The sequence below is a fragment of the Danaus plexippus genome (genome assembly GCF_018135715.1).
Source record: "Danaus plexippus chromosome 9 unlocalized genomic scaffold, MEX_DaPlex mxdp_26, whole genome shotgun sequence".
NCBI lineage: Eukaryota > Metazoa > Arthropoda > Insecta > Lepidoptera > Nymphalidae > Danaus > Danaus plexippus.
Genome location: NW_026869848.1, coordinates 3,634,851 through 3,661,233, shown reverse-complemented (window position 1 = coordinate 3,661,233; position 26,383 = coordinate 3,634,851). Strand labels below are relative to the sequence as shown.

General features: G+C 32.8%; 2 protein-coding genes across 19 annotated transcripts in view; both read right to left on the bottom strand.

Moving 5' to 3' along the window:
- Positions 1-684: 684 nt before the first annotated feature.
- Positions 685-9,763, bottom strand: LOC116767798 (intraflagellar transport protein 81 homolog). Its single transcript, XM_032658297.2, has 11 exons — positions 9,506-9,763; positions 9,224-9,429; positions 6,417-6,604; positions 6,211-6,332; positions 6,009-6,140; positions 5,608-5,739; positions 4,899-5,099; positions 2,482-2,601; positions 2,228-2,401; positions 1,417-1,803; positions 685-949 (listed from the first exon to the last, which is right to left on the bottom strand). The coding sequence occupies exons 1-11, from the start codon at positions 9,650-9,652 to the stop codon at positions 782-784; spliced, it is 1,977 nt and encodes a 658-aa protein (XP_032514188.2). The 5' UTR covers positions 9,653-9,763; the 3' UTR covers positions 685-781.
- Positions 9,764-12,489: 2,726 nt separating this feature from the next.
- Positions 12,490-26,383, bottom strand: part of LOC116767693 (trafficking kinesin-binding protein milt) — a 37,209-nt gene continuing 23,315 nt past the window's right edge. For 9 of the 18 annotated variants that reach the window (XM_032658143.2, XM_061527360.1, XM_061527358.1 and 6 more), the window contains 11 exons: positions 22,327-22,403; positions 22,086-22,250; positions 19,101-19,302; positions 17,399-17,529; positions 16,663-16,752; positions 16,099-16,304; positions 15,747-15,920; positions 15,519-15,661; positions 15,279-15,434; positions 15,056-15,206; positions 12,490-14,800 (listed from right to left, as the gene is read on the bottom strand). In XM_032658143.2, coding sequence (XP_032514034.2) covers positions 14,047-14,800; positions 15,056-15,206; positions 15,279-15,434; positions 15,519-15,661; positions 15,747-15,920; positions 16,099-16,304; positions 16,663-16,752; positions 17,399-17,529; positions 19,101-19,302; positions 22,086-22,250; positions 22,327-22,377 — 2,223 coding nt within the window. In that variant the 5' untranslated portion in view covers positions 22,378-22,403 and the 3' untranslated portion in view covers positions 12,490-14,046. Of the gene's footprint in view, positions 14,801-15,055; positions 15,207-15,278; positions 15,435-15,518; positions 15,662-15,746; positions 15,921-16,098; positions 16,305-16,662; positions 16,753-17,398; positions 17,530-19,100; positions 19,303-22,085; positions 22,251-22,326; positions 22,404-24,429; positions 25,882-26,383 lie in introns of those variants that run through there. The other 9 variants (XM_061527368.1, XM_061527369.1, XM_061527362.1 and 6 more) reach the window with 3 other exon arrangements.

The window sequence follows — 26,383 nt, the reverse complement described above, 5'->3', positions numbered from 1 at the left end:
ATTTAAATATCATATAGGATGTTTTAATTATAATTTTAACATTTCTCCAAAGGATTATTCATATATATTGAACAATATTAGGTACATAATTGACTATTTTATTTCTCCGAACTTGCTGTTCTTGTATTTTTACTAGCTAATTATAATTGTATATTAAATATCTCTACTATTTAATTTTATTATCTGATGATTGAACCTAACAATGGACTGTACAAGATGTTTTCTGCATGTAATATTCTTGTCACACTTAGAGATTTTTATCATGTTATGAACGAGATGCCATGACACGGAGATATTGCAATATATGTATCTATGTGTCCACGTACATATGTATGTATAAACAATATAATATCTGAAACTTGATAACCTACCATCACATATTTGAAACCTTTTGGAACCTCATGTTGCTCGGGAGAATGATTTTTCTATTCTTTCATCCCAATTTACTAATTGGATACCCACCATATCATCTTTAAAATTGCACTTGTAAAATTTTGTATTTACGAAGCAAAAGTTTTATAGTTTTACTAAATTTATAATAAACTGTCTGGAAAAAAACAACCAACTAAGTAGAAGTGTAGAAATAGTACGATACGATTTAATAATGTTTTAATTAATTATCTTGTTAAAAATTATCAGAAGAATTACATTTTTATGATAAAAGAAACCATTAAAACAAAACAAAATGGTACAATTTTTTTTATTGCTATTCCATCAAAAACTGGCTGTCGTAAATCAAATCACAAGTGTGCAGTCTGACCAAGGTGATAATATTTATACACTAAGTGAGAGTCAACATCTGTGAATGTTTCGTGATGTGCATCCGTTCGTGACGTGTATTAGGTTCGCTGCGTGCCTTTAGTTTGCAACGCAACAATTGCAGAACGTTCTGCCACAAACGCGTCTGTTCCTCGACCGCACCTTGCTTGGAACTTATCTCTCTTTGCTCCTAGATACATAAATAAATATGTTAATATTTTTATATTAATAAATTGTTAATTTACTTAAATCTCTTGCTGTTTGGAATGCTTTAATTCAGGTTCACGACATGTCGAGTAAGTCCTAGCTGCTAACTTTTATAAAAAAAAATATACTATATTATTATCATTGTGTTAACATTATATTTTATATAATATATGGATAAAGTAACTGTTTTTATAAAATTCAAACCATTACATACATCTTATACTACAATAGTTCCATGAATACATTCAATATTTTTTTAAATTAATCAAATATTATTCCATCAATTGAGTTTGAATATTTTTTCAAGCAATTGTAGCCCAAGCGTACCTAGACGTATCAGCTTTTATATTAAGCATAAAGTTATTTTAAATATTTTGTCGATAATAATATAGAAGTTATGATATATAAACGTATATTATTAAAAACTTTCAAGACGACCACAATACTCACAACTTCTAAATTCCTAACAATCTCTTCAAGCTCCGCAACCCTTTTCTTCAAAGCTTCCATTTTGGACGGGGTCCTCGGAGATTGCATTGAGTTTTTCATCTCAAACATAACAACTTCTTGCAAACTTTCAGCCTTTGTTATTTTTTGTCTTAAGTTTTTCCATTCATCTTCTTTACGGTTTAACAAATCAGTCAATTCTTTAACTTGACTCTTTAACGGCTCCATTTGGGAAGAAATATTTATAGAAGTGGCTTCATAAACTCTTTTTTTCTGTTCGTATTGGGTCTGTATTTCTTGGTATTCCTGTTTGATCGGCTTAACCTCATCAGCTAATGGTTGAATTTCTTGACGAACCATTGACAACTTTTGAGCCGTCTGGGCAACTAGCTGTTCGTAATTTGAACATATATTTTAAGACTTATATAAACATAATAGAGAACCTCGTATAATAAATTTTCACGAAAGATAAAATTCAAATTTATCAGATTTATATTTTGCGGTGTAACTCATTCTTAATCATATAGAAATTTATATTTTTCATTAAATGATAAATGCATAATGTGTTTTAATATTTTAACACGTAAACTGCTGGGTAAGTTCATTCGTTAACTTACAAAAACATCAGATAATATATAATTTTATATTTTCAATAAAATTAAATAATTTAATACTATAATCTTTAAGACAACTAAGAATTTAAAACTTTGATTAAGATTAATGTATATAAATAAAGTTCGACTTTAGAGCTTCTTAGAAACCTAATCACAACTTATTTATTATGGCCATTGAAAACAGAAATTGTTTTGGACACCTGAGAAACTTCATGAAAAGATTTTTTAGTTAAATCCGTAGATTTCTCCTTATTCCCTTCAATGATGTCTTCGTCGTCAATTATCATTTTCTTATGATTGACGAGTGCCAATTCCACCGTGGGATCCTTCGTGCATAATATTTGTAGAGTTCTGGACAGTATCCCCGCCTCCACCTAAATTATAATGAATACAAATAAAACACAATAAAAAGTTTTAATTTGAATATAAATACGAATAAAAATTTAATACCAACCTTAAAAGTTGATAAATTTGCCCTTTGCCTTTTATACAGGGTACTTTTAGTGCGAAGAGAATTGACATATTTTTTCAACTCTTCTCCTCTTAGTACCATATCGCCGAGCAATTGTTTCACCTAAAACAATTTAAACTGAGAAAGAAATAAAAGGACATGACACTTCTCTTTATCCTACATTTTAAAAGAAGCTTTAACGAGGCAGATGAAAATCCTTCTAATAGGCAATTCCGGGTTAAAACAAATGAAACGAATCAAACAGGATTACAGATATCCGTTATCTCAATACCCAATCCAGATTAAAGATTCCATTCAACATCATCGTGAAAGGCAATAGTAAAAAGAAATTATCGATGGCGGATCTCTCGACGGTTCGACATAATGACCGATTACTTGAAATGGGAAGAATATCTCATCAGATAAGAGCACTCGATTATTTCTGAAAACAAACTCGCTATGAAAGCCGAAGTGTTCTTTCCATTACCCGTAAATTGACTTATTTTTTGATACGTTGAGAGCACGACCTTTAATATAAGCTTATATAACTTTAAATAGAATAGATAAATCTTATTTTCTATGTTATCTCTGTTTTGAGAAATAAATAGTCTATAAACAGATATAGAAAATTCATGTACGTTGTTGCAAACGTTAATTGACCAAATTTTTTCGTTATGAAGTAAAGTGAGCCAAAAAAAAAATCTCTGTTTAAACTGTAAATGAAATGGAAAGCTGTGATCTATAATAAAGCACTTTAACATATCTTTAGAACAGAGAATTTAAGTACAAAATTTTAAAATTGTAATTTTTTTCTACCTACCGGAGCCGAATTTTTATAGAAACCTTCATGATATGAGTTTTATTCTTTCTGTTTTAGTAGCCATAAAGTTTTTTGCATAAAAATTTAATTACGGCTAGATAAAATAAAAAAAGGTTTATTTTTGTCCTAAAAGAAATATGTATTTAATGTTAAACGAATGATATATTAATATAAAATGACTACAGTTTGTTGCTCAAACTAACCACTTTTATTTCTCAACGTAATAATGGCAGTATTATATGTTTAAAAAAACTTATGAGATCGGTAAATCACAAATCTTTTTGATTTGATTGACAAATGTTTGATCTACATCTTAGAATTATTAAAAATTCGGTGCTTATTAGTATTTAAAACCTGTCTGTTATAAAAAATAACAATAATCTTATCTCTGAACGCGGCTGTTCATAAGCCTCTTTAACATATGATTTTATATTTCTAAATTCTTATTTAATATCAATATTTTAAAAATAAACAAAGATTTCCAAACAGCTGGCTTACCTACAGTTTGCATTAGTATTTTTTTCTGAGCGCTGTCTGTGATCATTTTACCGACACACACAAGTTAAATTGTCAAAATGTCATTGCAACTTTTTTCCATTACAGTCTGTCTTTGTTTCTTTTTATTTTATTTTAAGACCGTACGAGACCGTTGGTTGTGTAATTTTAATATGCGATACATTACATTAATTATCGTTATATGGGCAAAAATATTACATGAGATATTTTACATTATTAAACTCTAAATACCGATACAATAAGGTAGTGCTTTTCAAAAAACATATATACATATAGTTATTTATTTATTGCATTCCCATATTATTTTCAAATCCTTTGAAGGATATTACTTCAATAATGTCATATTTTTTATTATTAAATAAAGTTTAACGTTAAAAATATAATCTGTTTGAGGAAATATGTAATTAAAATAACGATATTATGGAATATTTTATAAACATCCTTACTGAAAGAGAAATAACATTTCCTTTTAATACGAAAACAAGGCATAAAACCAAATTGAAAACAGTCTCGCTTAAAATTTTAGAACCCGCCCTCGGGAACTTGGCAGCCGAGAGAACTATCAATGGCGCAATAAACATGCCACACTATTGCTTCTAGCTGAATTTGGCAAAAGTGTACCATGCAGTTTGTCATAAAAAATAATTTTCATATATGACACCAACACAAGTCAAAGAATAATAAATTGTATAAAAACTTTCCTACTATAATTTTACATTTGTTTTATTCGTTATAAACGAAATTTCAGTTTTCACTATTTACGGGAGGGAAGTTATGTTGCATTCCCGAGTATAAATTATTTTTAATCATCTTTTTTGTTCATACTTATGGGATCAAAAAAACAAGAGCTAATAAAATATAAATAAAAAATAATAGTAAATTATAATAACAAATACAAGACCAGAGATAAACATATTGTTTTTTTTTTTTCATAAAAACTTAATAATTTGGCAAATATTAACAGATTGACATAATATTTGTATTAAACAAGACAAAAACTGAAAGAGGATAATAGACTTTAGTTCGGATTTAAACCGTTTATTAAAAACTTTTTTATAATTGAAATTCTTCTAACCCGTCTCACCTGTGATCGTAAGTCAGCTAGAGTCGCCTCGTGTTCCCTGAGTGTGGTAGTCAGCTGGTGTACTCGAGCGGCGCTTGACTCCTTGTTCCTCCTTATGACGGCCGCCTGTTGACGGAAAGGAGCCAGCTTGTCCTCTTGAGGATCGGATTCAGAGAGACGACGTTGAACTATCTGCTCGATCTCACCATTCACTTTTGTTATCTTTACATGAAAAATATTTTGATGTAACATGTGTGTTATATTAGTGTTTACAATGGAACATGTTTTGGCTAATTATTTATCATAATTAGGGATCCTATTGATTCAGAGATATTTTGCATTAAAAACATATATATAAGAAGCACAATACTCAAAGTAAAAAAAAAATCACTTATATCTGTTTATTTTGAAATGAACAAATATAAATTATAAGGCGCGAGCTTTTTAAAAGGATAATAGAAATGTGGTTGTAAAAAAGCAGGCATAAATGTCATTGTATCTTCTTTATGATTACAAAGTGTTTAAAGAAATGTTTTCTTGTCTTTTATGTCTACTTTTTACATGAGTTTTCCGTGTTAAAAAAATAATAAATATATATAATAATAATCAAAAAAAGGTCTTAACTATTTCTCATCTTGAGAAAAGGCAAACGTTAGTAAAACCATATGACTGGTAACAGATTTTTTTTTTTAATGTCATAATACAATAATATTAACAGCAAATATCATACCTTATCCTGAAGGACAATTAGATCAGACCGTGTCGGATGTTGTTCCATGGCAATCGTTTGCATTATGTTTAATTCCTTCTGTAGACTCGCCGTCTCTTGGGGAAGCTTTTCTTTAATTAGATAACTGTTCAACTAAAATAAAATTTACTTACTTGCTGTATATATAATTAATTAAAGAAGCTTGCATGAATTTTATACAAATGATTTTTAGGACTAATTTACATGAGATTGCTTCTTTAAATATTAAATATATTTCCTTACAAACAGATTAATAATGATGGTGATAATAATGTATTTACAGCAGAGATTAAAAAAATTAAACATTTTTTATTCAAAGAAGTGTTTTATAACACGAACTACAGAGTAATATCGGGAACAATAAACGTCAGAGAGCGCGCTACCTGTATTTCCTCTTCTAAATGTTTAATAACGTCTGCTGCGGTTTTCGGGGTTGCACTTTGTCCGTGCATAACGTTCAAATACCGCTTCAACTGTTCCGAAGCTGTTTTCAATTGAGCTTGTTGCATGTTGTACTGAAATTTTCAACTCTGTGTTGCATGAAATGTAATTGGAAGTTTTCGTAGAAAAATTTGAGTGGCTTACTTGACTTTCTAATTCCTTTGCTTTTTCCTGTTGGACACGTAGTAGTTTACTCACTGCCAGCAAATCTTCTTTATTCCTTACGTCTACTAAATGAACTTGGACGTTTTCTAAGCGCTTGATAACTAAAAAAATTAACAAGCAATATTTATGAAAATTAATTTCATAATGACTAGTTTTTAAACATAATTATCTGCCAAAAAAGTTACCAATGTCCCTTTCCACTGCCATTTCCTTAATATCATTAATTATTTCAGTTGCGTTTTCTTTTTGCAGCATCCTTGTTCTTTTATGTACATCCTTAAACTCATCGATAAGATTCTGATAAAGGTCTAATAAATCTTGGATCGTATTGTTCCTTGTAACATCGGCTGGTATGTCAGGAACTTTCAAGTACCTACAAAAAACCACCGTTTAACTAATATGTTTTAATCAAATATCAATATCAACTGTTATCGTTTTACTATGATAATATATAGTAATAAATTTTGATATGTTGGATATATGTATGATAATAATCTCTGTTTGTATTATCTTCACATAATAGGTATACACTTGAGCACTAATTACCCTAGAAATGCATTGTACCAAATTGCATTATACATAATAAACATGACAAAGACGAAGTGATCATATTCTGTTTGCTGAGTTGTGACTCCTGTTATGTTTCATAGGCATATATGTTCATGATGCAATTGATCATAAAATATTGAAGAGAATCATATCATAAAATATTTAAATCTGAGATATTTTATTGAAATTAACGAAACAAAAGGTAAAAGTTAAAGATTTATTTAATATCACGAATATGACATATTGGTTAATAAATATAATTTAAAAAAATTATATATAAAAGTATTTTATATTTAGTTAAAGTGTATGTTTAGCAAAACAACACTATCGAATGCTTTTACATATTATTTCTTAAAGTAATAGTAATCTTCTTGGGTTGGGTTTAGGGGGTATTTACTATTTATTATCACCAACATCACGCTTGAGGTAATGATGTAATGAATATTCTATTCATGCCTTCTGTAGGTATCAAAAAAGAAAATGGCCGTCATTGTACGTTATTTCAAAGTGCGACGATAAAAAAATATGCCTATTTAGTGTCTAAAAATAATTTACTATTAACTATATCAAAAATAGGTTGAACATTTGTATGGAGTACTTAATAACAATAAAGTGTTTCCGAATATAGAGACATTGAATATGTTTTTGAAGAAATAATTTATTATCTATATAATATTTAAGTAGCATTAATAGGAAGAGGCATTTGACTACAATATTAAATTGTTTGACAAAAAATATACTTAATTTGAAAAAGCACATCATAAATATATTAAATAAAATAAGAAATAAATGAAAAACGTAGGTATTCTACTCACTACGTTTATCTTTAATCTAACTGAATTCTATTTGTATCAAGCTTTGCCAATCAGTAGCTATAAAAAGACATGCAAACAGTTTTATAAAGACCATATTATACGAATATAAATCTTGTAAAATTAAACAGTACTATATATTTAATTGCATGACTTATGAAATTCTACAAAGAATTATTTACTTAAAATACTATTCAAAATAATATATATGCAGACATTTAAGAAGTTCCTACTGTTAAAATACTGTTTATTTATAAATACAATAAAAAAGTGTTTACAAATAAATTCAATATTTGAAAAATATTGGACAGTTCCAAGTTTATTATAATAATTAGTTGCCAAAAAGTTAAAGTAATTATGTGGTAAGATACTAACAAAGTGTTACTGAACAATATAATAATTCAAGATTTTTGGACTAGAAAGCGAAAATATCTAAACAAATAGGTTTATTGTTACGAATAAATGTTCTAGAAAATCAGGAAGATTAAATCAATACACCACAAGCGCAACAGTCTAGCGTGAGTCATTATAATTAGAATAGTAATTAAGTATGGCCTTCTTCGTCATGGGTTATAACCAAAACTAATAGGAGTTAAAGTATAGTGGTATAATACCTGCAATAATAGTTCCCGACATATATTTTTTTAAGGACACAACTTATAAAAATTATATTATTTAGGATATAAGAGAAAGTCTAGAGGATCACTCGTCCGAGGGTGGTCACATTTTAAGGGCCGACGAATACAAAATAAAAATAAATAATGATAGTGATAGGTAGTTCATAAATAGTCAACAGAGAATTTGTTTGCTTTGACATGTTAAGAAAAGGTCAAAAAAAAATGAAAACATAGTGAATCTAAAAGTTGTGTCCTTTATACGTACATACATACAGACATGTGTAGTTTATATTAAATTTAGATATCGCAACATTTTTATGAAACTGAGAACAAATGTCTAAAATTTACAAATTTTATTAAGGTTTAATCTGCAGTTTTACTGTAATATAATCACAACTCAATCATTTCATTTACATAAGTTATAGGATCAGAAAAAACTATGCTAAAACATATTGATAAAGAATAAAACTATGGTAAGTAAGTTCCAAAATTAATTTTACCGTTACAAGTTAAGAATATGACATCACATTATTATACAAAAAGTGGTTTAGAATGGAGTATAACTTAAAGTAAATATATATTAAATAATTTGCTTCCCGGTCCTTTATATACTTAATGGATTTTATCAATAATTACCATACATATAATTTCGTAAACTGATGAATGTTTATGAAGGTTAAATTTGACAAGGTGAATCAAAGAAAGTAATTACTGGAATTAATACAAAATATTAAAATGTGTTTGAATTGAAGGCTTTTGCATTTTCATAGATTCAGTTTTCCAAGATTTCGTCAAATATGACGAGAATGCATGACCAAAAGCTTCCAAATAGAATTGATATTTCGAAAAGTACATGCCAGAATCATCAGTAACTAATAGTAGGAGAGTTGGCTCCAAATTTTGAGGAGATGTTTGAGGAAACTGAAAACTTATCCCATGCATCTTCTATTATAAAACTGGAATGTAGGTTAATAAACTAGGTAGCTATTATTAGGCATATCCATAATTACTTACTTAGCCAAATATGCTGTATTTTTCACTTGTTCTTTATTTGACAAAAGCCAATGTAAGACATGGTGAACAGTCCTTTGATCTCCTGCGATTAATTGCGACCTAAATGCTGTTGCTTCAACACTAGTAGGCGGCCGATATTTTACATTACCCAACATTTCTAAAAGCCTTACGGTAACCATCTCCGGCTCATCTTCATGAACATTGAGCTATTAAGAGTGCATTGAAAAATTATCTCCTTTGTTACGAAGATACAAAGTATAAAACTAAAAGATACATTCTTACCTTTTCCCCTGCTCCAAAACTAACCAAAAGATCACTTAGTACTTGCAGTAATTGTTTTTCGTCTAAAGAGTCAAATTTTATTAAGTCGTAATTTTTGCCTAATGTTGAATTCAATTCCTTCACTATAAACTTTATTTGCTCAGTCATCTTGCTTATTAAATTAAGTTAATAACAATTACTAAAGGACGATTGCACAATCGTACAAAATGCGTTAGTGTTTTCGTTTTAAAGTTGCTTGGCAACCAAATTCGACGCAGCAGTTACAATAGCGCTATCTTTTTCTTATCATTTACTTATTTTTTACTTATGTCATCCTTACATGTTACGATATATATTAAAAATTTTAAGTCTGAAAGGAACAGGTGTTGTCCCCAACTTGGAATTTTATATGTGGTGGTTGGTGGTGTTGTTTTTTCGATGTTACTTGTGCGGTCGTTTATATTCAACTTATTCAAAAGCGTATGAAAAGACTTTTCTGTATTTAGATACAAAATAAAATTCCTTATCCATCATTTTTTCAGTTCAAACCAATGTCTTAGATATAAGTTTTATCGATTTTTCTTATTTTAAAAAAGTCCAAGACAACGTTCATGAAGCATGGCAATGTCTAACAAATAACCTAAAAATGGTAAATGCGAGAATACATCAGCATTCGCCATAATTTACAATAAGGGGCCGTCCATTAATCACCTGAGGTTTGCAAGGGGGGAGGGGGGGGTATATATAAAATCTCGAAATATCACACAGAGGTGGGGGGTTCTAATAATATATCACGGGTATTTATTTTTTCGGGATACCGAACCAAAAAGCGGCGTTCGTCTTTTTGGTCTCACGCTATAATAGTGAGGTGATAATAGCGAGATAGTAATAGTGAGGTGTACAATGTTCGTCCTGCCCACATCCTCACGCAACGATCAGACGGTAGATCGAGAGATTCTCTGCGTATTGCGCGAAAACGATGACGCCGAGTGGCTTGACGAAACGGATGTTGATCTTCAACCAAGCACTGTCCCAACATCTGACTTGCAAGATGCTTTATATCCAGTTACTGGTGTAGAAAAAAATCTGACGAACCCATGGTCTGAGGATACTGCACATTAAATCTGTCTACATTTAAACGTTATAATAATAATTATTGTAGTCTTTAATTTTCTATAATAAAATTAGACTATACCGCCTAGTTTCGAATTGACTGTAGCTGTTAGCCTTATTGGTTTTACAGCGTCACCGAGATGGATGGGCGGCCCGATGGGACGCACGCGTTTAATTCAGGCCCGAAGGGCCCAACTGAGGAATACGCCCGTTCCAAGGCTGCCTCTAAGAGGCCGGAGGATGAAATCGGATATTGGATTACATGACGTCCCCCGACGGCAGAACGCCGGAGTGACACGGGACCTCGTCTTCGCCGGCGAAGACGGTGTGTGTAGATGTGATTTTGTGTCGTGGGGCTCCTTGCGTCTGTGTTGTCTGTTGTTGTTATATCGTCAGGGTCTAGGAGAACGTCTTTGGGACGCCTCTTGCCTAACGGGGAGTTGGGTGACGGGGAGTAGTCACACGCTTTGACTACTAGTGGGTTGGGATAAACCGTCGCGGTCTCGAAAAATCTCTTTAAAATCGTCTTGAAGTGTGCAGCTATCGTAGGAAGTCGCAGGTGCCTATGGAGGTCGGAATTCCTGATGTACCAGGGTGCGAGTGTGGCAGTGCGCATGAGTCTATTTTGCAGCACTTGCAGTTTGTTGATGGCTGAGGAACGAGCGTCGGCGAAGCACGCGCTTGCGTACGACATGACGGGAATGCAGGTCTTGTAAAGTGTGACCTTATTTCTAAAGGACAGTTTACTTTTACTGCAGATCAGGGGATATAGGCGACCTAGGATGTAAGCTGCCCTATTTCTAACTATCTGAATGTGGGGTCTGAAAGTGAAATTACTATCCAGAGTGACCCCTAGATATTGGGCTCTTTTTTGCCAAGGAATGGGGCTGTCGTACAAGGAAATTTTTCGGGAGAGGATGCCTACTCGATTACTTCTGGTAAAAATAACTGCAGCGCTTTTGTCTAGATTATACTGAAAGCTGTATTTTATAAATATTTAGAAATAGTTACGAAATTATATAGTTACTAAAAAATACACGTGATATAGGAATGGAGGGGGGGGGAATGTTAAACCTCACTGTGTATTACCAAGGGGGAGGGAGAGTGAAAAAAAGCTAATATAAACGTCACGTAATTAATGGATAGCCCCCAATATTAATATGTACACCGATAACTTAGCTAAAAAATAGCTTAGGTTAAGTATGCATAGTCACTAAAATACGATTTGTATTTCATAAAGCTTCACACATTAACGTAGATTATTGAAACGGAAAAGACTAACGCTTTATATGTAAAGGAATTAACAAGGACTAAGCATATCGATTCTGATTACACATACATATATATCGGCGCAAGCAGCTGCAATGACGGATGCAACATGAAAATAACTGTCATCAATTATTATAACAACTTATTGGTCGTCGTTACTATTGTTAAAAGTAAAACGAAATCAAAGAGAATAGAACTATGTTTGAATTCTGGTATAAATATGACGTCTGGACGCACGACAGCGGACTGCAGAGTTCAGCGAGTGCGGATCATAAAGAATGTGATTATGAAGAACCTTCGAGAAATACAAGAACATTTAGAAGAATTGAAGTTTCATTTTAAAATATCTGGAACGTACTGAAACAAGTGACGTCAGCACATTAGTGACGTCAGCGAGGCTGGCGTCCTGTCTTTAAAATAATGAATTTGTAATAAATCCGATATATATTACACATTCTGATTACACATACACATATATATACATAAACAAATTATTAAAAATATTAACAGTAGTAATAAAAGTTAACCAGCCTTCAATATATGAGAACTTCAAAATATGTTTGTACAACCATAAGTGACGATAAAACGATTTGCATTACATTGAGGGTCTAACAATAAAACACTTTTTAATTGTGGAATAAATTATATTTCTATTATAATACAATCATTGCTATCATAATTTTTATCGTCAATTCTCAACAATTACCGTTATATTATACAGTTTTGTGCCTTATACTGTATTAAGTAGATCGAATTAAAAAACAATCGTATCCCCTCACAGCCTTCACTATCTCAATTAGTGACCATTAAGTTTTTTTTTCTTATAGCTTTTAATTAAAGCATAAACAAAATTCAATAATACCCTATTTGCCTATTGATTTTGCAATCATTCTATACTAAATTCGTGCGATTGCTCACACAGGAAACCTCACTGGCATAGTTGATACCTAGCACCGATGGGGTAGGAGAAGCTGATAGCACTAACGTTATTTAAATGACAAAGAAACTAGGAAACGTTGAACTTGTTATGTTTTTACATAATGACTCGAATTAACTTCTCCTCCCCAATGAAAAATAAAATGTTAATAAATAATAAAGCTATCAGAACATTCATAGATTTCAACTAAACTTATTTTCTATAGTGTTAAGAGGAAATTCAGAATAAATCTCTTCTGTTGCAAACATGTACCATCAATCTTTTGAAACCCTTTTGGAAAATTATACAGATAATATATTACATTGAAAATTTTTATAATTTTTTTTTTCGTTATAGCAATCTTAAAAAGAAAAAAGAATTATTAATATGTTCATTATAACTAATCCTATGAATTAAGTAAACAAATAGTTTGTACTCTCCTATTTTACTTGAAACCCAATTAATTGTTTACCGATTGATGCATGAACTAATACTTAGTTTTGAATAACTATATTTTAAATGATAATGTAATCATACCATATTATCAAAAATAATAACTATAGATAGCATTCCCAATACACTATCTTAGAACCAAAACTACACTACAGTGACCAAATAAACTTGTATAATTTTACAAGACAATATGTATATGAGCAAATGTGATGATAATGTTTCATTGATTATAATTAGGTTAAATATTAATGATCTATAATATTCCCAACAAAATAGAATTGATTTGAACTTTGACAGCTTGTAGACTGCAAATGGATATTTAGTTATACTTGTTTCATACAAAGTTGATCTATAAGGAATGTGTAAAAAGATTTCAAAATGCTGTATGTTCTTTTTGCACAGATAACTTTTTTTTATTATTTTTTACTTAATTAAGATCATATAAGATTCATCATTGTATCCAAGTATATAAATGCAAAATATCAATTTTCTAATAAATATAATACAAAACGAACAACGTCAAAACAAATAAAATCACGAACATAAACGTCTCAAAACGTAAAATAATACACCACGTTATTGATGATATCCACATTTACACTTAAACTCTAATGATCGGTACCTCACATGGTATAACGTTCTAAACAAAAGTATACTTCCTAATTCTAAATCACAAGTAAGAAAATCATTAAGGCGACGTATCAAATATAATCCGATTCAGTTCGGCGACGCCCCGACCCGTCATGTGCGAACGGGGGAGTTTGTGTGACTCATGGAAGCTCTGTCCGTCGCACAGGCGGGTTGGACACCCTCACAGAAGGCCACCTTTCCGACCGAAGAGAAAAGTGCTGAGAGTGCCCAGGGGAGATGAATGCGCTGGTACATTATTAGCGGCGGGCGCCGTTCCCACCGTGCCCAAGTCGGTACGGGGTCGAGGTGCTCTTACTCGTGGCCTCCGCGCTCCGTTTGAAGGCCCCGTCACGCATCCCAACCCCATCGAGGCAGCCACGTCTAGGGCTCCCTCACCCGGGTGAGCGGGCACCCCCAGTGGAGCATCCGCGTCATCCGACCGTTCGGAGGGCGCGGCAGCGGGCGATCGAAGCGTTCTCTTCAGGCACGTCAGCTGTTCCATCGGACTGCGATGGACGAGACCCATATAAAGAGAACCCGGGGTTTGCAGAGCGAGCGGGGCCGGTGAACCGTCGGAGTTCGGAGAAGTTAGGTATCGCCGCCGAAGGATTGATGTACCGCTCGCTATCAAAGCATGCAGGGAGGGCGGGGCGTCCCCAGGCCGCGGTGTGGGAGGAGGTGAAGAATCCGGCGAGCCTAACAGGGGGCTGTTAGCGGGTGTGGCCGTCGGTGTGAAGTGTGAGCGCTGGACTGGAACGCATAGCGACTCTCGGCGAGAGTGAACCGGTGACACCGCGGCGGAAGACCGGCGTGATGTGAGGCGCGAACTCCAGGCGCTGCCCAGCACACTGCTGGATAGACTGCTCATACCGCTGCTACACACGCTGCTCACGCTGCTACCTACGAGGCTGCCATCGTTCGGATGTAAGACCGTGCTGCAGCCAAATCAAAACAAAAAGAAGCTTAAGCGATGATATCATAATTACAAATAAATAATCAATTGTGAGTAGCCTGCTGCTAAAATACTGATAATAATTAAGGAATAATTAATAAAATTAAGTTAAGCGAACATGATGGTAAAAACAGAAATGTTCACAGTACAATATATAAGCCAGCTATTGTAGATAACATATTGTCTTAAGTAAGGCTTCATGTGATATACATATATGCTCATTTATTTGTAAACATACCTGTTCGTATATGTGTATATATGACTGGAGTGTGGTAGCCGCGGCATGTCATCATCTTCTTCTACATCCGATAACCTGTATACCCTCATGCCTAACGATTGTGCAGATCGTGAGCCCCTCACACCAACACCTTCTTGCTCTTCTAATAAGCCTGCAATACATAAAAAAATAATTTGCTGCTCAACTGTTTAAATTCAGTTAACATTAGTTAGTATATACATACCAGACATATTAGGCTTAGCGAGCTGAGCCCAAGTGTGCAGCGTAAGGGAGCCTTCCATAGGCTTAACGATCTGTAACTTATGAGGAGCGCGGAACCTCGCGATCCCGCCTGCCGCACCTGCTCCCCATACCGCACTCTCTTCACTGGCATCCCTATCTGCAAGATAAAAAATAAAATGTTATCATTAATAATGCATTAACTTGAAAAGATATCGATTTCCAATTAACAATAACAACAAACCAGATCGTCGTCGTTGATGTAGCAAATGCGACGCCGCTAGTGAAGCGCGCCGCGAATTGATCTCTTGTGGAGTGAGACGTCTCAGGGCCGCTGCTAGCTCCGCGGCACCCGGTGCTCCAGGAACGCCGACTGCTGCGTTACCGCTGTAACATACAATTTATTGCATTTTTGTTACAGCAAACCAATAAGTGAAAAACATCAAGAAAATTAACAAAAAAAAATATCTACGGGTACAAATCCTCAGACTCGGTGTCCGATGTATCTTCAAAAAAGGAGTCGGAGGTGGTTTTAGGAACCGGCTTGAAGACGCGGGGAGCGACATCGTCCTCGGAGCCAGACAGTGAAGCACCCGACCAGCGAGATGCACACTGCACCGTTTCAAACACCTTCTGCATGCTTGAACTGTAACAATACGTTTATTCTCCAGTGATATCGTAAGTTGTAATAAACAGAATTTTTTGAGGTATTATATACGAATCAAACGTTTTTTTTATATATGGATCTAAATATACCGTGTATATTTTTATACAGTAGCACAGTAAAGAGTATTATTGTGAAATAAAAAACAAACATGACTTACTGTGCGAGCGGGTCTCCGATACCCGAGTCGAGACTGAGCTCGGAGTACACGGAGGAGTGCATCTCACGATGTAGGCTGGCTGGTAGGAGACCGGCAGCGGCGGCCACGGAGGGCATGAGGCCGCGGGTGCTCTCACCGCGACGACGGACCGCGCGGAGCTGCTCCTGTGCCTCCGCCAAGAGTGCTGCCACCTCTGCATACCGCTCCTGTAAACATTTTCATAATATATTAGTAATTTTACCTCGCGACTTTGTCCGCGTCAATTTCGAAATTGGATTCAGAGAGTAGTGTGTAAAGTATATTATTATAGATGTGGTAACCCATAGACAGCAGCTATATTCTGTACCAAGTGACTACGCAAAATCCAACTGTTATGCAGTAATCTAGCGGGAAATACTAGCATTGTAGAATAAGTTCTGAGCTATCGTATCCCGATATTTAAACTTTGGAGTGAAAGAAAGCAACAATACGTTACCCACACACATTTACCTTTAATGATTACGTTGGAAAAAGGGATGTGAAAAAAGGTAAACATTTTTAATAATTGTCATTATAACTACCAACCTTAGCGTCTGCCAATTCTGATGCGAGCGCATTTTGATTATCTTTTGTGATTTCCAATATTCGTATAGTGTGCTCGTGTTCTACGGTCAACTGTAAAAAACAATAATTATAGTAACTCAATACAAAAAACTACCCCCACCACCTGTCAACAAATGAGAATGACAAGTGAAAATGTATTAGTTTTAGGTCAGCACACTCGTCGGAATGTTTTGAACGCATTTAGTAAGTCTATGTATAATATAATTATATACTAAACTAGTTCATTTACGTAAGACCCATGTCGTGACTACCGCTTACCTTTCTAACTTACTAAGATAGAATAGAAAAGAAAGTTACTTAATGTAACTGTAATTAATATTCTATTACGGTGATATTCATTTACTATCTGATATGTTATAATTACATTAAATACAATACAACTTGTTTCTTTGATATATAAAAATCTAGTGTGTTAGTAATTAACGCCATTATATCTTTATCTAAGTATGAAGGTGGTAAGAGTCAGTTAAAACGGAAAAATATTTTTTAACTGTTTGTACGTCTGTCTTTCATGTGAAATATCGGAAATTACTTATATATAATTTTAATAATCACCATAACTAAAGGTTGATAAACATTTAAAGCAATAGAGAATGGAAATCATTGTGACGTCACGATACTTGGAATTCAGATTTCATTAAATTAATACTATAATAAATTAATACTAAATATTGTTTCTTAGTACTATTGTCATCACCTGTTGTAAGCTTCGTTCACTGAGCGCGAGCCTTGCGCTGGTTGAATCCAATTGATGCTGGAGATCAGCGGAACGTTGGCGTTCTTCAGCTAACTCCGAACTTAACACCGATGCTTCAGAGTTAGCACTCGCTGGAATGCAATAAAAAGGTGGTTACTTTTAATTATAGTTATAGTAAGTGTAGATTGTTATGGTAATTTTTTTAATCCATTAATTAATAAAATATAAAGATTATATTTGTTTTTGAGTGTAACAAAAACAATTTATACGAATTTAATGGCATGAATTCTACGAAACCAATTCGTAAAAAAACAATGAACGCGTTAAGTAGACAGTAACTGTAACAAACATGCAACATTACTACACAATGCATTGAAAGTTTTGAAAGCTTCAATTATGGAGACGGTCCCACGGTGATAATGGAATTGTTGGAACAAGTATGGTCTGACAGGGTGCAAGCCTTAGGAGAAAACACGCTGCTAGGCCACCTTGTCCCACCAAAACCACTTTTAAACATCTTCATATCCTTCTCAGGCACAAGTTTTCTTGTAAACATATAATTACATATTAATGATAACAAATAAATTTGTTTTACTTAATAACCAAATTAACTAATTTTAGTCCGTATCCTTATTATTCCTAGTTGGTATAGTAAAGTAGTTTTTCTGTTCATAAATCGTAGCACATTTCAATACTAAGGCAGGTAGCTCACTGCGAAACAATGATAGACTAAACATAAATTTGTCTAGTTTTACTTTCGTAACATTAACAGTATTTCCTTCATTTCCGGTGATATAAATTACTGTACGGGGGATATGTGTGCCATTTATGATAAAACAACTAGTTTCCGTTCCGAGTGGTGTGTTGTGTAACTAGCCGATGACGTCACACAGTTCAAAGATCTTAATACTTGTGTTAAGAATACATTTCCTTAGTTCTAAAACTATTATATTATCATTGTATAAGTGAATTAAAATGTTAATAATATTCTATATAAGCCAATCAAATAGTTTGAAGTAATTGAAGTAATAAATTAATAATATTATAACCAGTATAAATATAGGAAATTAATATTTATGCGTTTCATTACTACCAACTGTCAAGTATATAACAATTCTACAATTTATGATCCATTTCCTATAATTATTCCGTTCCGTAACATATCTAACAATTTACAATGTGAATTATTCTGTTTCTCATCGTACGTTATTAGAATTAGTTCAACACTGATCACATGACCTTCATTAAAATCCCATATTCAAAAATACATTTATTATTGTCGAACTACAACTTATGAAATTAATTTTCTAACTGAAATACAATATGAGGTTCGTGAATCGTAATTTTCACATCAATCATAACATGTAGTGTTGTGTGTATTTGATAAAGGCGTAGTTAATTGGACAATAGTTCTAAAAGCTTCACTGCTTGCTAACATGTTGGTATAATAATTAAAGCATTTTAAGTCATATTATTGTTAAGAGTGTTGTAGTGATATAGCGAGAACACAATTTCTTATATATAAATTATTAACAAAATATGCTAAATAATAATCAATTTAACGGACTAAGTCCAGTATTGTTAATTACAACAACCTTATACATATATCTATACCCAGCTATATATGGCATATTAATTAGTTTGATTAATAATAATGTCCTAATGGAGCATCGACCACTTGTATTGTAATGTGAATACTCACAAAGCTGTGAGGCGATGTCCCTGAGGAGTTGTCTCTCAGCGAGCTCGGCGCTGTCAGCTCCGGCTGCGAGGCGCGCCGCCTCATCCCTGAGCGCCCTGTTCTCCCTCTCCAGGGCGCCTGTGCGTTTCTTCAGAGCGATCGCAGTAGCCGCCTCTTGCTCCTCAGCTGTTGGCGAACCATCCTCTGTGTCGTTTGTTAATATCTGAAAAGAAGATCTTTTTAATATATATGTTTATATTATATAAGAATATAGATTCTATTGATATGATATAGAGCAAGACCCAGGGCTGCAAGACGTCACGTATTTTCTGACGGATGAAATGTGGACGATTGAGTAGCTTTAGTATGTACTATGATCGTATGCCTACCTGCTGTATGTCAAACGGCCAATTTTTAGGTACTAACTGATCAAGGTACATAAAAACATTACTTCACTTAAATTCTCATGGCTGATTTTTATATATGTTTTAAAATGTGTACTTAAAAATAAGTTGCCAATACTCCCAGACATTGTCCGTCGGCCATATTGCTTGACAGGCCCTTTAAAGCTCTCACAATAACTATATAGTTAACTTCACGTAAGTTCTGATGTTCCATTTTTATATATGTTCATTCTAAATGTCGATTATAGTGAGGAAGTGAGTTATTATCAGTAATATAATTATATCAACTATAACCTGATAATTAGATCATGAAATTCACTATATTCAATATGTGATTGTTGTAATCATAGCTTAGCAAGCATGCTTTCAAAGATAACGATAACAAATATTAAATCAGATGCATATTCAGATGATAATATAGTAAATTTACGATTGTCCTATTTTTATTGTAATTATAATCTATAAATATTATATGATGCTTTTAATACTCGGTCGCGAATTTATTCATAATTATTTTATCGATCGCGAAGTTATGCAGATATTATTTAGTGATAAAGCATATCTCGTGCTTTTATGATTGGTAAGGTAAAGAATATGAAATTATTTACCTATACTTACAACAAGTAAATGTATGAAATATTTAATTAATTATCCAAATCTGTTACATAAAAATGTTGTGTTGATTCGACACGAGTTTATGATAACGTATTTATAGACATACTAAGTAACACTGTATATTGTCTATAGTTTTGTCAGTTAAAATTTTGTTAAAACTGGTACTATTGTAGTTTAATATCAGAGAGAACTGGTTCCTTGGTTGGTATCGTTTCTGAGTATTCTTAACTGTTAGTCGTTATTCTAGAACTCCAGACACATTTCTACTCGATCAGATCTTTATTTGATAAATATTTTAGTGTTGCCCAACTGAACAACGTTTTAAAATCTTTCCTACTGTTTTTTTTTCTTCGTTAAACAATTCACGTTTTTATTTGGATCTGCACACGGATTACATATAAATATTAAATAATATACCAACATTTAAATATTAATTTCTTTTGTGGTGAGACCACCGGCTTCCTATTTATATTAATATATATGTATTTAAAAAAAAACTCTTCCGAAATTAGTTTCTTAGTTTGATTAGTATTTGAATGGTTTTTTTATAATGAAAAATTATATGTTTTAATTTATCATATTCAGACCAGGCGAGCTTAAACAAATAGTTTAATTTGATTTTTGTAACAATTAATAACAATTATTATTCTTAGTTATATAATTAAACATCAATTCTTAAAATAAAATAAAATTATTTATGTTTTTTATTTTAGCGACTTTGTTTAATTGTCCCTTAACAGAAACCTAAAAACCCTAACTTCGACAAGAAATAATTTTAATGGAAAATGACAAATTGATTTTCGTTACCTGATCGACACTTAATTCATGAGGTATTTATTACCTCAAGAGGTAAGAAAATTGTGGGTCTACCATACGAATTAAATAACTGGTTGCGTACAAAAAAAACACAAGAGCGTAACTGATGCTGAACTGATTCTCAATTTACAAGTTGGAAAACTTAAAAAACAAAAAAAAAATATTGTTTTAATGCAGTTTAAAGTTGAATTGTCTTAAGTTACTTGTAACGTAAGTACGATAAATCAATTAAACATGATAACTAAAAAATGCTTAAATAATGTAACGCAAGCTATGTGATAAAATGATCGAAACGTTGGTCAAATAGAATAAACTATGTACGTCTAAAGTTAGTATTACATTAGCAGAATTTTTAATAGAAAAAGAACAAGCGCTTTTGTCTTAAAACAACAGTTACCTAAATATTAAGTTCGCCTGTAAAACTCTTGACATAACTGTAGACGGTTCCATTCTCCTTAAATGTAATGAACAGTTACAAGTACAGCTCTAATGAGCTCCAGGTGAAGCTTAGATCTGTCTCTACCATTAAAAAACTCATCTTCCAGCATATTACACCATGATATCTGATATTTTGTTTTACATAAAAAGTATACATTTATTGCCATACAATTTTTGGCTTTTTTCTAGAAGGTTAAAATTACAAAAGCCCCCCAAATTATTTGTAGTGGACGCTTTAAAATTAATTATTATACCCATAAAATATATAGAATATAAAAAAAAATAGACTTAATAAACGAATAACTTGCATGTATAATAAAATATATGAAGATAATAAAAATAACAGTGAATGTTTTTGGCATTGCATTTATGTCTAAAATATTCTAAATCTGTGATTAAAATTCTTATCATACTAAAAACAGGAAACTGCTTGGACATAGACACTACTGTATCATCTAATGTTCATGTTATCTTAAAATAGATTTGACAGTTACAAGTATAACACTTGGTCTACTATTATCAGGCTTGAGTAAACATGCCTTTGGGATATGAAATTTCAGCCAGAACTAATGAACGTAACTATTATTGATATATTGATATCGAACTAGACAACATATAGTCAGAAAGTGAATTACAATTAACCAGTTAGAACAACGTTCGTGATTGTTTCAGGAGTCAGGACGGATTCATATATGATATAAATGTGGCATTTTTTATTCTGTTCATATCTCACCTGCAGTAGATCACTCTTAGCAGTAAGGTCGTGCCGCAGCTGTGTGATGTGATCCCTCGCCCCTCTTAGTTCGGTCTCCAAGGCGGTCACACGAGCCTCCAGCCGACCGTTGGCAGCCAGCAATTCCTTGCCGATACGAGCAGTCAGCTCTAAATCTTTTTCTTTCTATAATATAAGAATCGTTAAAGCCATCTCAATATCCAACAGCACTGGCCAGTCGACCGTTTCAAACAAGCCTTACCTCTTCTAAGAGCCGTGTTACCGCTTCGATGTCATTGTAGGTTTTTGTCATTTGGCTCACCCTGTTGCTGCATAGAACTGTAAAAAGGAATAGGTGTTCGCTATCGTTGAAATATATTTATATAGAAACTTGATAAGATAACGTATAGTAAATATTTTACATTATAATGGCACCAATCTTTTAAATATTTGATAATAAATTATTTGTATAAACAAAACAAAATAGCATTGCTTTGTTTATACGAAGAAATTTTCTACACCCGTTTGTTTAATCACTTTTAGAAATAAAACTACTTAGCTAATGTGTATTAATGTAATTAAAAAGGCTACATAGAAGGTAACAAAGCAATTACTTAAACAATTATTGGTCTAAGCAATTATTTTTTTATTGGTCAAACATAAATAAATAAAAATCAAACGAAATATATTAATAACGTTTATCTATTGTTTCTTAATTTCCATATAAATTATTTTTATTTTACAAAATTACTCTAACATATTATTGGATTACATAATAATATGTAACACTAGAGAATTCATAAATAGCACGACTGAACACTGAAACTGTGATATATACCACATATTTCCAAATCGGTCACAAAACAATAGAGAAATTCAACACACGACATGTCATCAATCGGGTAACCAATTCACTGAATACTCCAGATTCCTCAAGCCGACAACAAACACACGTATCAGAAACAATTAGGTACGCACTCAGTTGTTCTACTGATTTAAAAATATCGATAAGATATTGCTTAATAAAGGATTTGAACAAAAACATGTCAATACCAGTACTGACCAGAAATAATATCATCGATGCTTTGCATGTAAGAGTCCATTGCATCCTTTGATCGCACTTGTTTAAACAGTATATATTCCGTGAAACGAGCGGTACAATACGTAATAGGAGATGTATTAAATGTTAAAATCAACTCGATAGTATACTTGGACCGACGCCGACTGTACAGCGTGGAACTCATCCAACAACAGAACTGCAAATCTAAACACGAATCGAAGTATACCATTATGAAACATGGGAAAACTGGAGTACAAGACAATGACAACATTGGTATCGATAAATACAAAGCGATTACTACACCGTATACGATGAGATAACTTTTTTACTATACGATTGTATAATATTTTCGTATTAATTATTAATTTGTTGATATAAAGTGATTTTATATACACTATAAAAATATGAGTGCAATTTCAGGTGTTATAGTGAGGTGCAATCAAAACTAGAACTAATATTTATATAAATAAGATTGATTTCGTAGAAACAGAGTACATACACGCTGTAAATCGGTTTTAGTGAGTGGGGTGAAATATTTTATATACACAAATGATTCAAAGCAAACATTTGAGGATCGGTATGCGTTAGTAATATTGGCTGTGACGTCACAGAAGTATCATGTGATAGAAAAAGCATGTTACATATATTGTTACTCAATTTACGTAATTAATAAGCGTTGCTCCCAACTAAGGCGCTTTCTATTTAACAAAAAGTAATTAGTGAGAACAATAACTTATAGAAGCATTCAATGTATATGAATGTTTTTTATCTTTAGTAACAACTCCATTATAACAACGGATATCGATTGTATTTACGGTTACGTCTCGTTGAACGTACTTTCAGCTTCTTCAACTATAATTTCTTTTATAACCCATACCATTGTTACCCCTACTACTGTAGGAATTCGTCATTTAAACAGGCATGGTTACAAATCAAATGTAGAAACGTACGTCTGTGGCCGGACGGCCAATAAATCGGTTTATTTGCGTAATTTTTATAAATATTGAATTTAATAATAATATGTATATATGGTGGAGTTTGAAAGTTAATATACAAGGATATTAGTGAATTTATGTCCATTAAATTAATTTTAGTTGGGAAAAGAAGAATAGAAATACAGCTAACACCATCACAAAGCCTCGATTGGATAAAGGTGAGAAAATCAGAAAATTATAAGGATATTAAAGCAAAGTAGATATAAAAGCAATGGATGGAAGAAAGAAAGACGTGGAGATTGAGACGACACCTGAAGACGATGAAAGCGATGAGGTGATATCTAAAAGAATCTTCGCTTCATATTGGTACCTCGATCAAGGAGCAATGTCCGTATAACACGAAAGTAGAGTCGGCCGAACCTGTCCCTGGCCAGATGGTACAGAAAGTCGGGATACTCCCCGAGGCACTCGCGTAGTTCCGAGTCGGGGAGGAAGCTCAGCTCCTGGAAGAGCTCTCGATCGAAGCCGGGCGGCGGCGAGGCACGCGAGCCCCCCGCGCACCCCGCGCCCGAGCCCGCACCGCCCTCCGCCGTGACGTGCCCGAGCCAACATCGGCCCCGCCCGCCTCACCACAACCACCCCCCACACACTTCAATATCACTTGAATTTGTCCACCTTTATATAATTCACGAGTCTACCAGTTATAAGTCCGACAGCGCAGTGCCTCTCAACGGACTCCAATATCATACTTACACAGCCCTAAAATAAATATTGATCGTGACGACACAGGCGCTAAATCTATAGTCGTGTTTAACATTATTATATATACTAGCAATACATAATAAGTTCTGTAAGCATTTGCTTTACAAAGCCAATATAACATATGTTAATTCTGGCAAGGTAAAATAACGTCTCTAATGTCTTTCTATTTGGCCAAGCATCCGAACTATTTAGATGAGATTAAATGGAATACGGCAAGACTAAAATATCTGACCAATATAATGCTTTACGTAACTACAGGAATACATAAATAAGTATATTGAGTAGACCAAGTGATTTATCCACAATAATTAAATAAACATGACAAGTTTTCCCAATACAAAACATGCCTAACAATGGCTGGTTTATTAAATATTGAAAAACAATGGAAAGTAAAGACAATTCCACCACATAATTTAAAATGCTATGCGATTGTTTTACAATATAACGGCGTGTAACACTAAGATCTCGAACGATTTATTTATGTTAAATAGCCTTCAAGTTTCCACGGTCATAAGGAAAATCTGTTAAACGTGAACAAAAAAATAAAAAGTAAATAGACGGAAATTTATTAAAGAGGTCATTTGTATATTAAAAAGTCCTTTACGTGAATCTATTAAATTTAATTATTGAAATATCAAACAATGTGTTACATTGTGAGTAAACTTGTTTAACGTGACTGACTGTTTAAAGTTATCATGATGAGCAAATGACTCTAATTTTAAGTACCTATTTAAATAATAATGCAAACATATAATAACTCTGTGGAGAATATATTGACAGCAAATTCCATGTAGTAAAAGGTCGGTTTAAATTTTCTATAAAGTTAAGCGCAGTCTAGAGAATGGGGGAGTGTTTAAAGGTCGGTTCGCACGTGATTATCTGACGTAAAACAGCCTTGTGTATTAGACGGATACAGTGAGTTTCTTGACATAGGCAACCTATTTTATATAATGTTAAAAATATACAATAAATTAGTTTTTACAACAATTCTATAATTAGCGTATGTAAAGGAAAATCTAAATTTTAATCAAAAAAAATATTTTAAGATAATTAAAACGTGACGACCAACACATTTCTATAATTGCTTTGAAGACTGATAAGAAAATATAATATATATAGATAAAGACATAGATATATACATTATGGTAGACTTGTTACATTAAAAAGTTAAAAAAAATACGAAACGAAAAAAAATATAAATTTTATATTATATAATAAACACGATACGAATAATGTTCAATAAAAAAGTTAAATGTTACTAAACTTATACTTATAAAGTAAAAGTAAATTGCAAAAACCAGTCCAATGCAAGGTGCGAATGTAACTCGAATTCAAAGTGATATAAATATAATATATTCGTACCTATAAACCGGCGATAAAAACTGTTCACTTAACATATAAAAAACACATGTTTTTAATTAAAAATAATTACGATTAAAACATCCATTGACAAAAACAATAACTAACGAAACCTTGACGACCAACTGAATATATTAAAGATAATGTTGTTTTATTTAGATTTTATAGTTAATTTTATGCATTACATTAGACTGACCTACTAT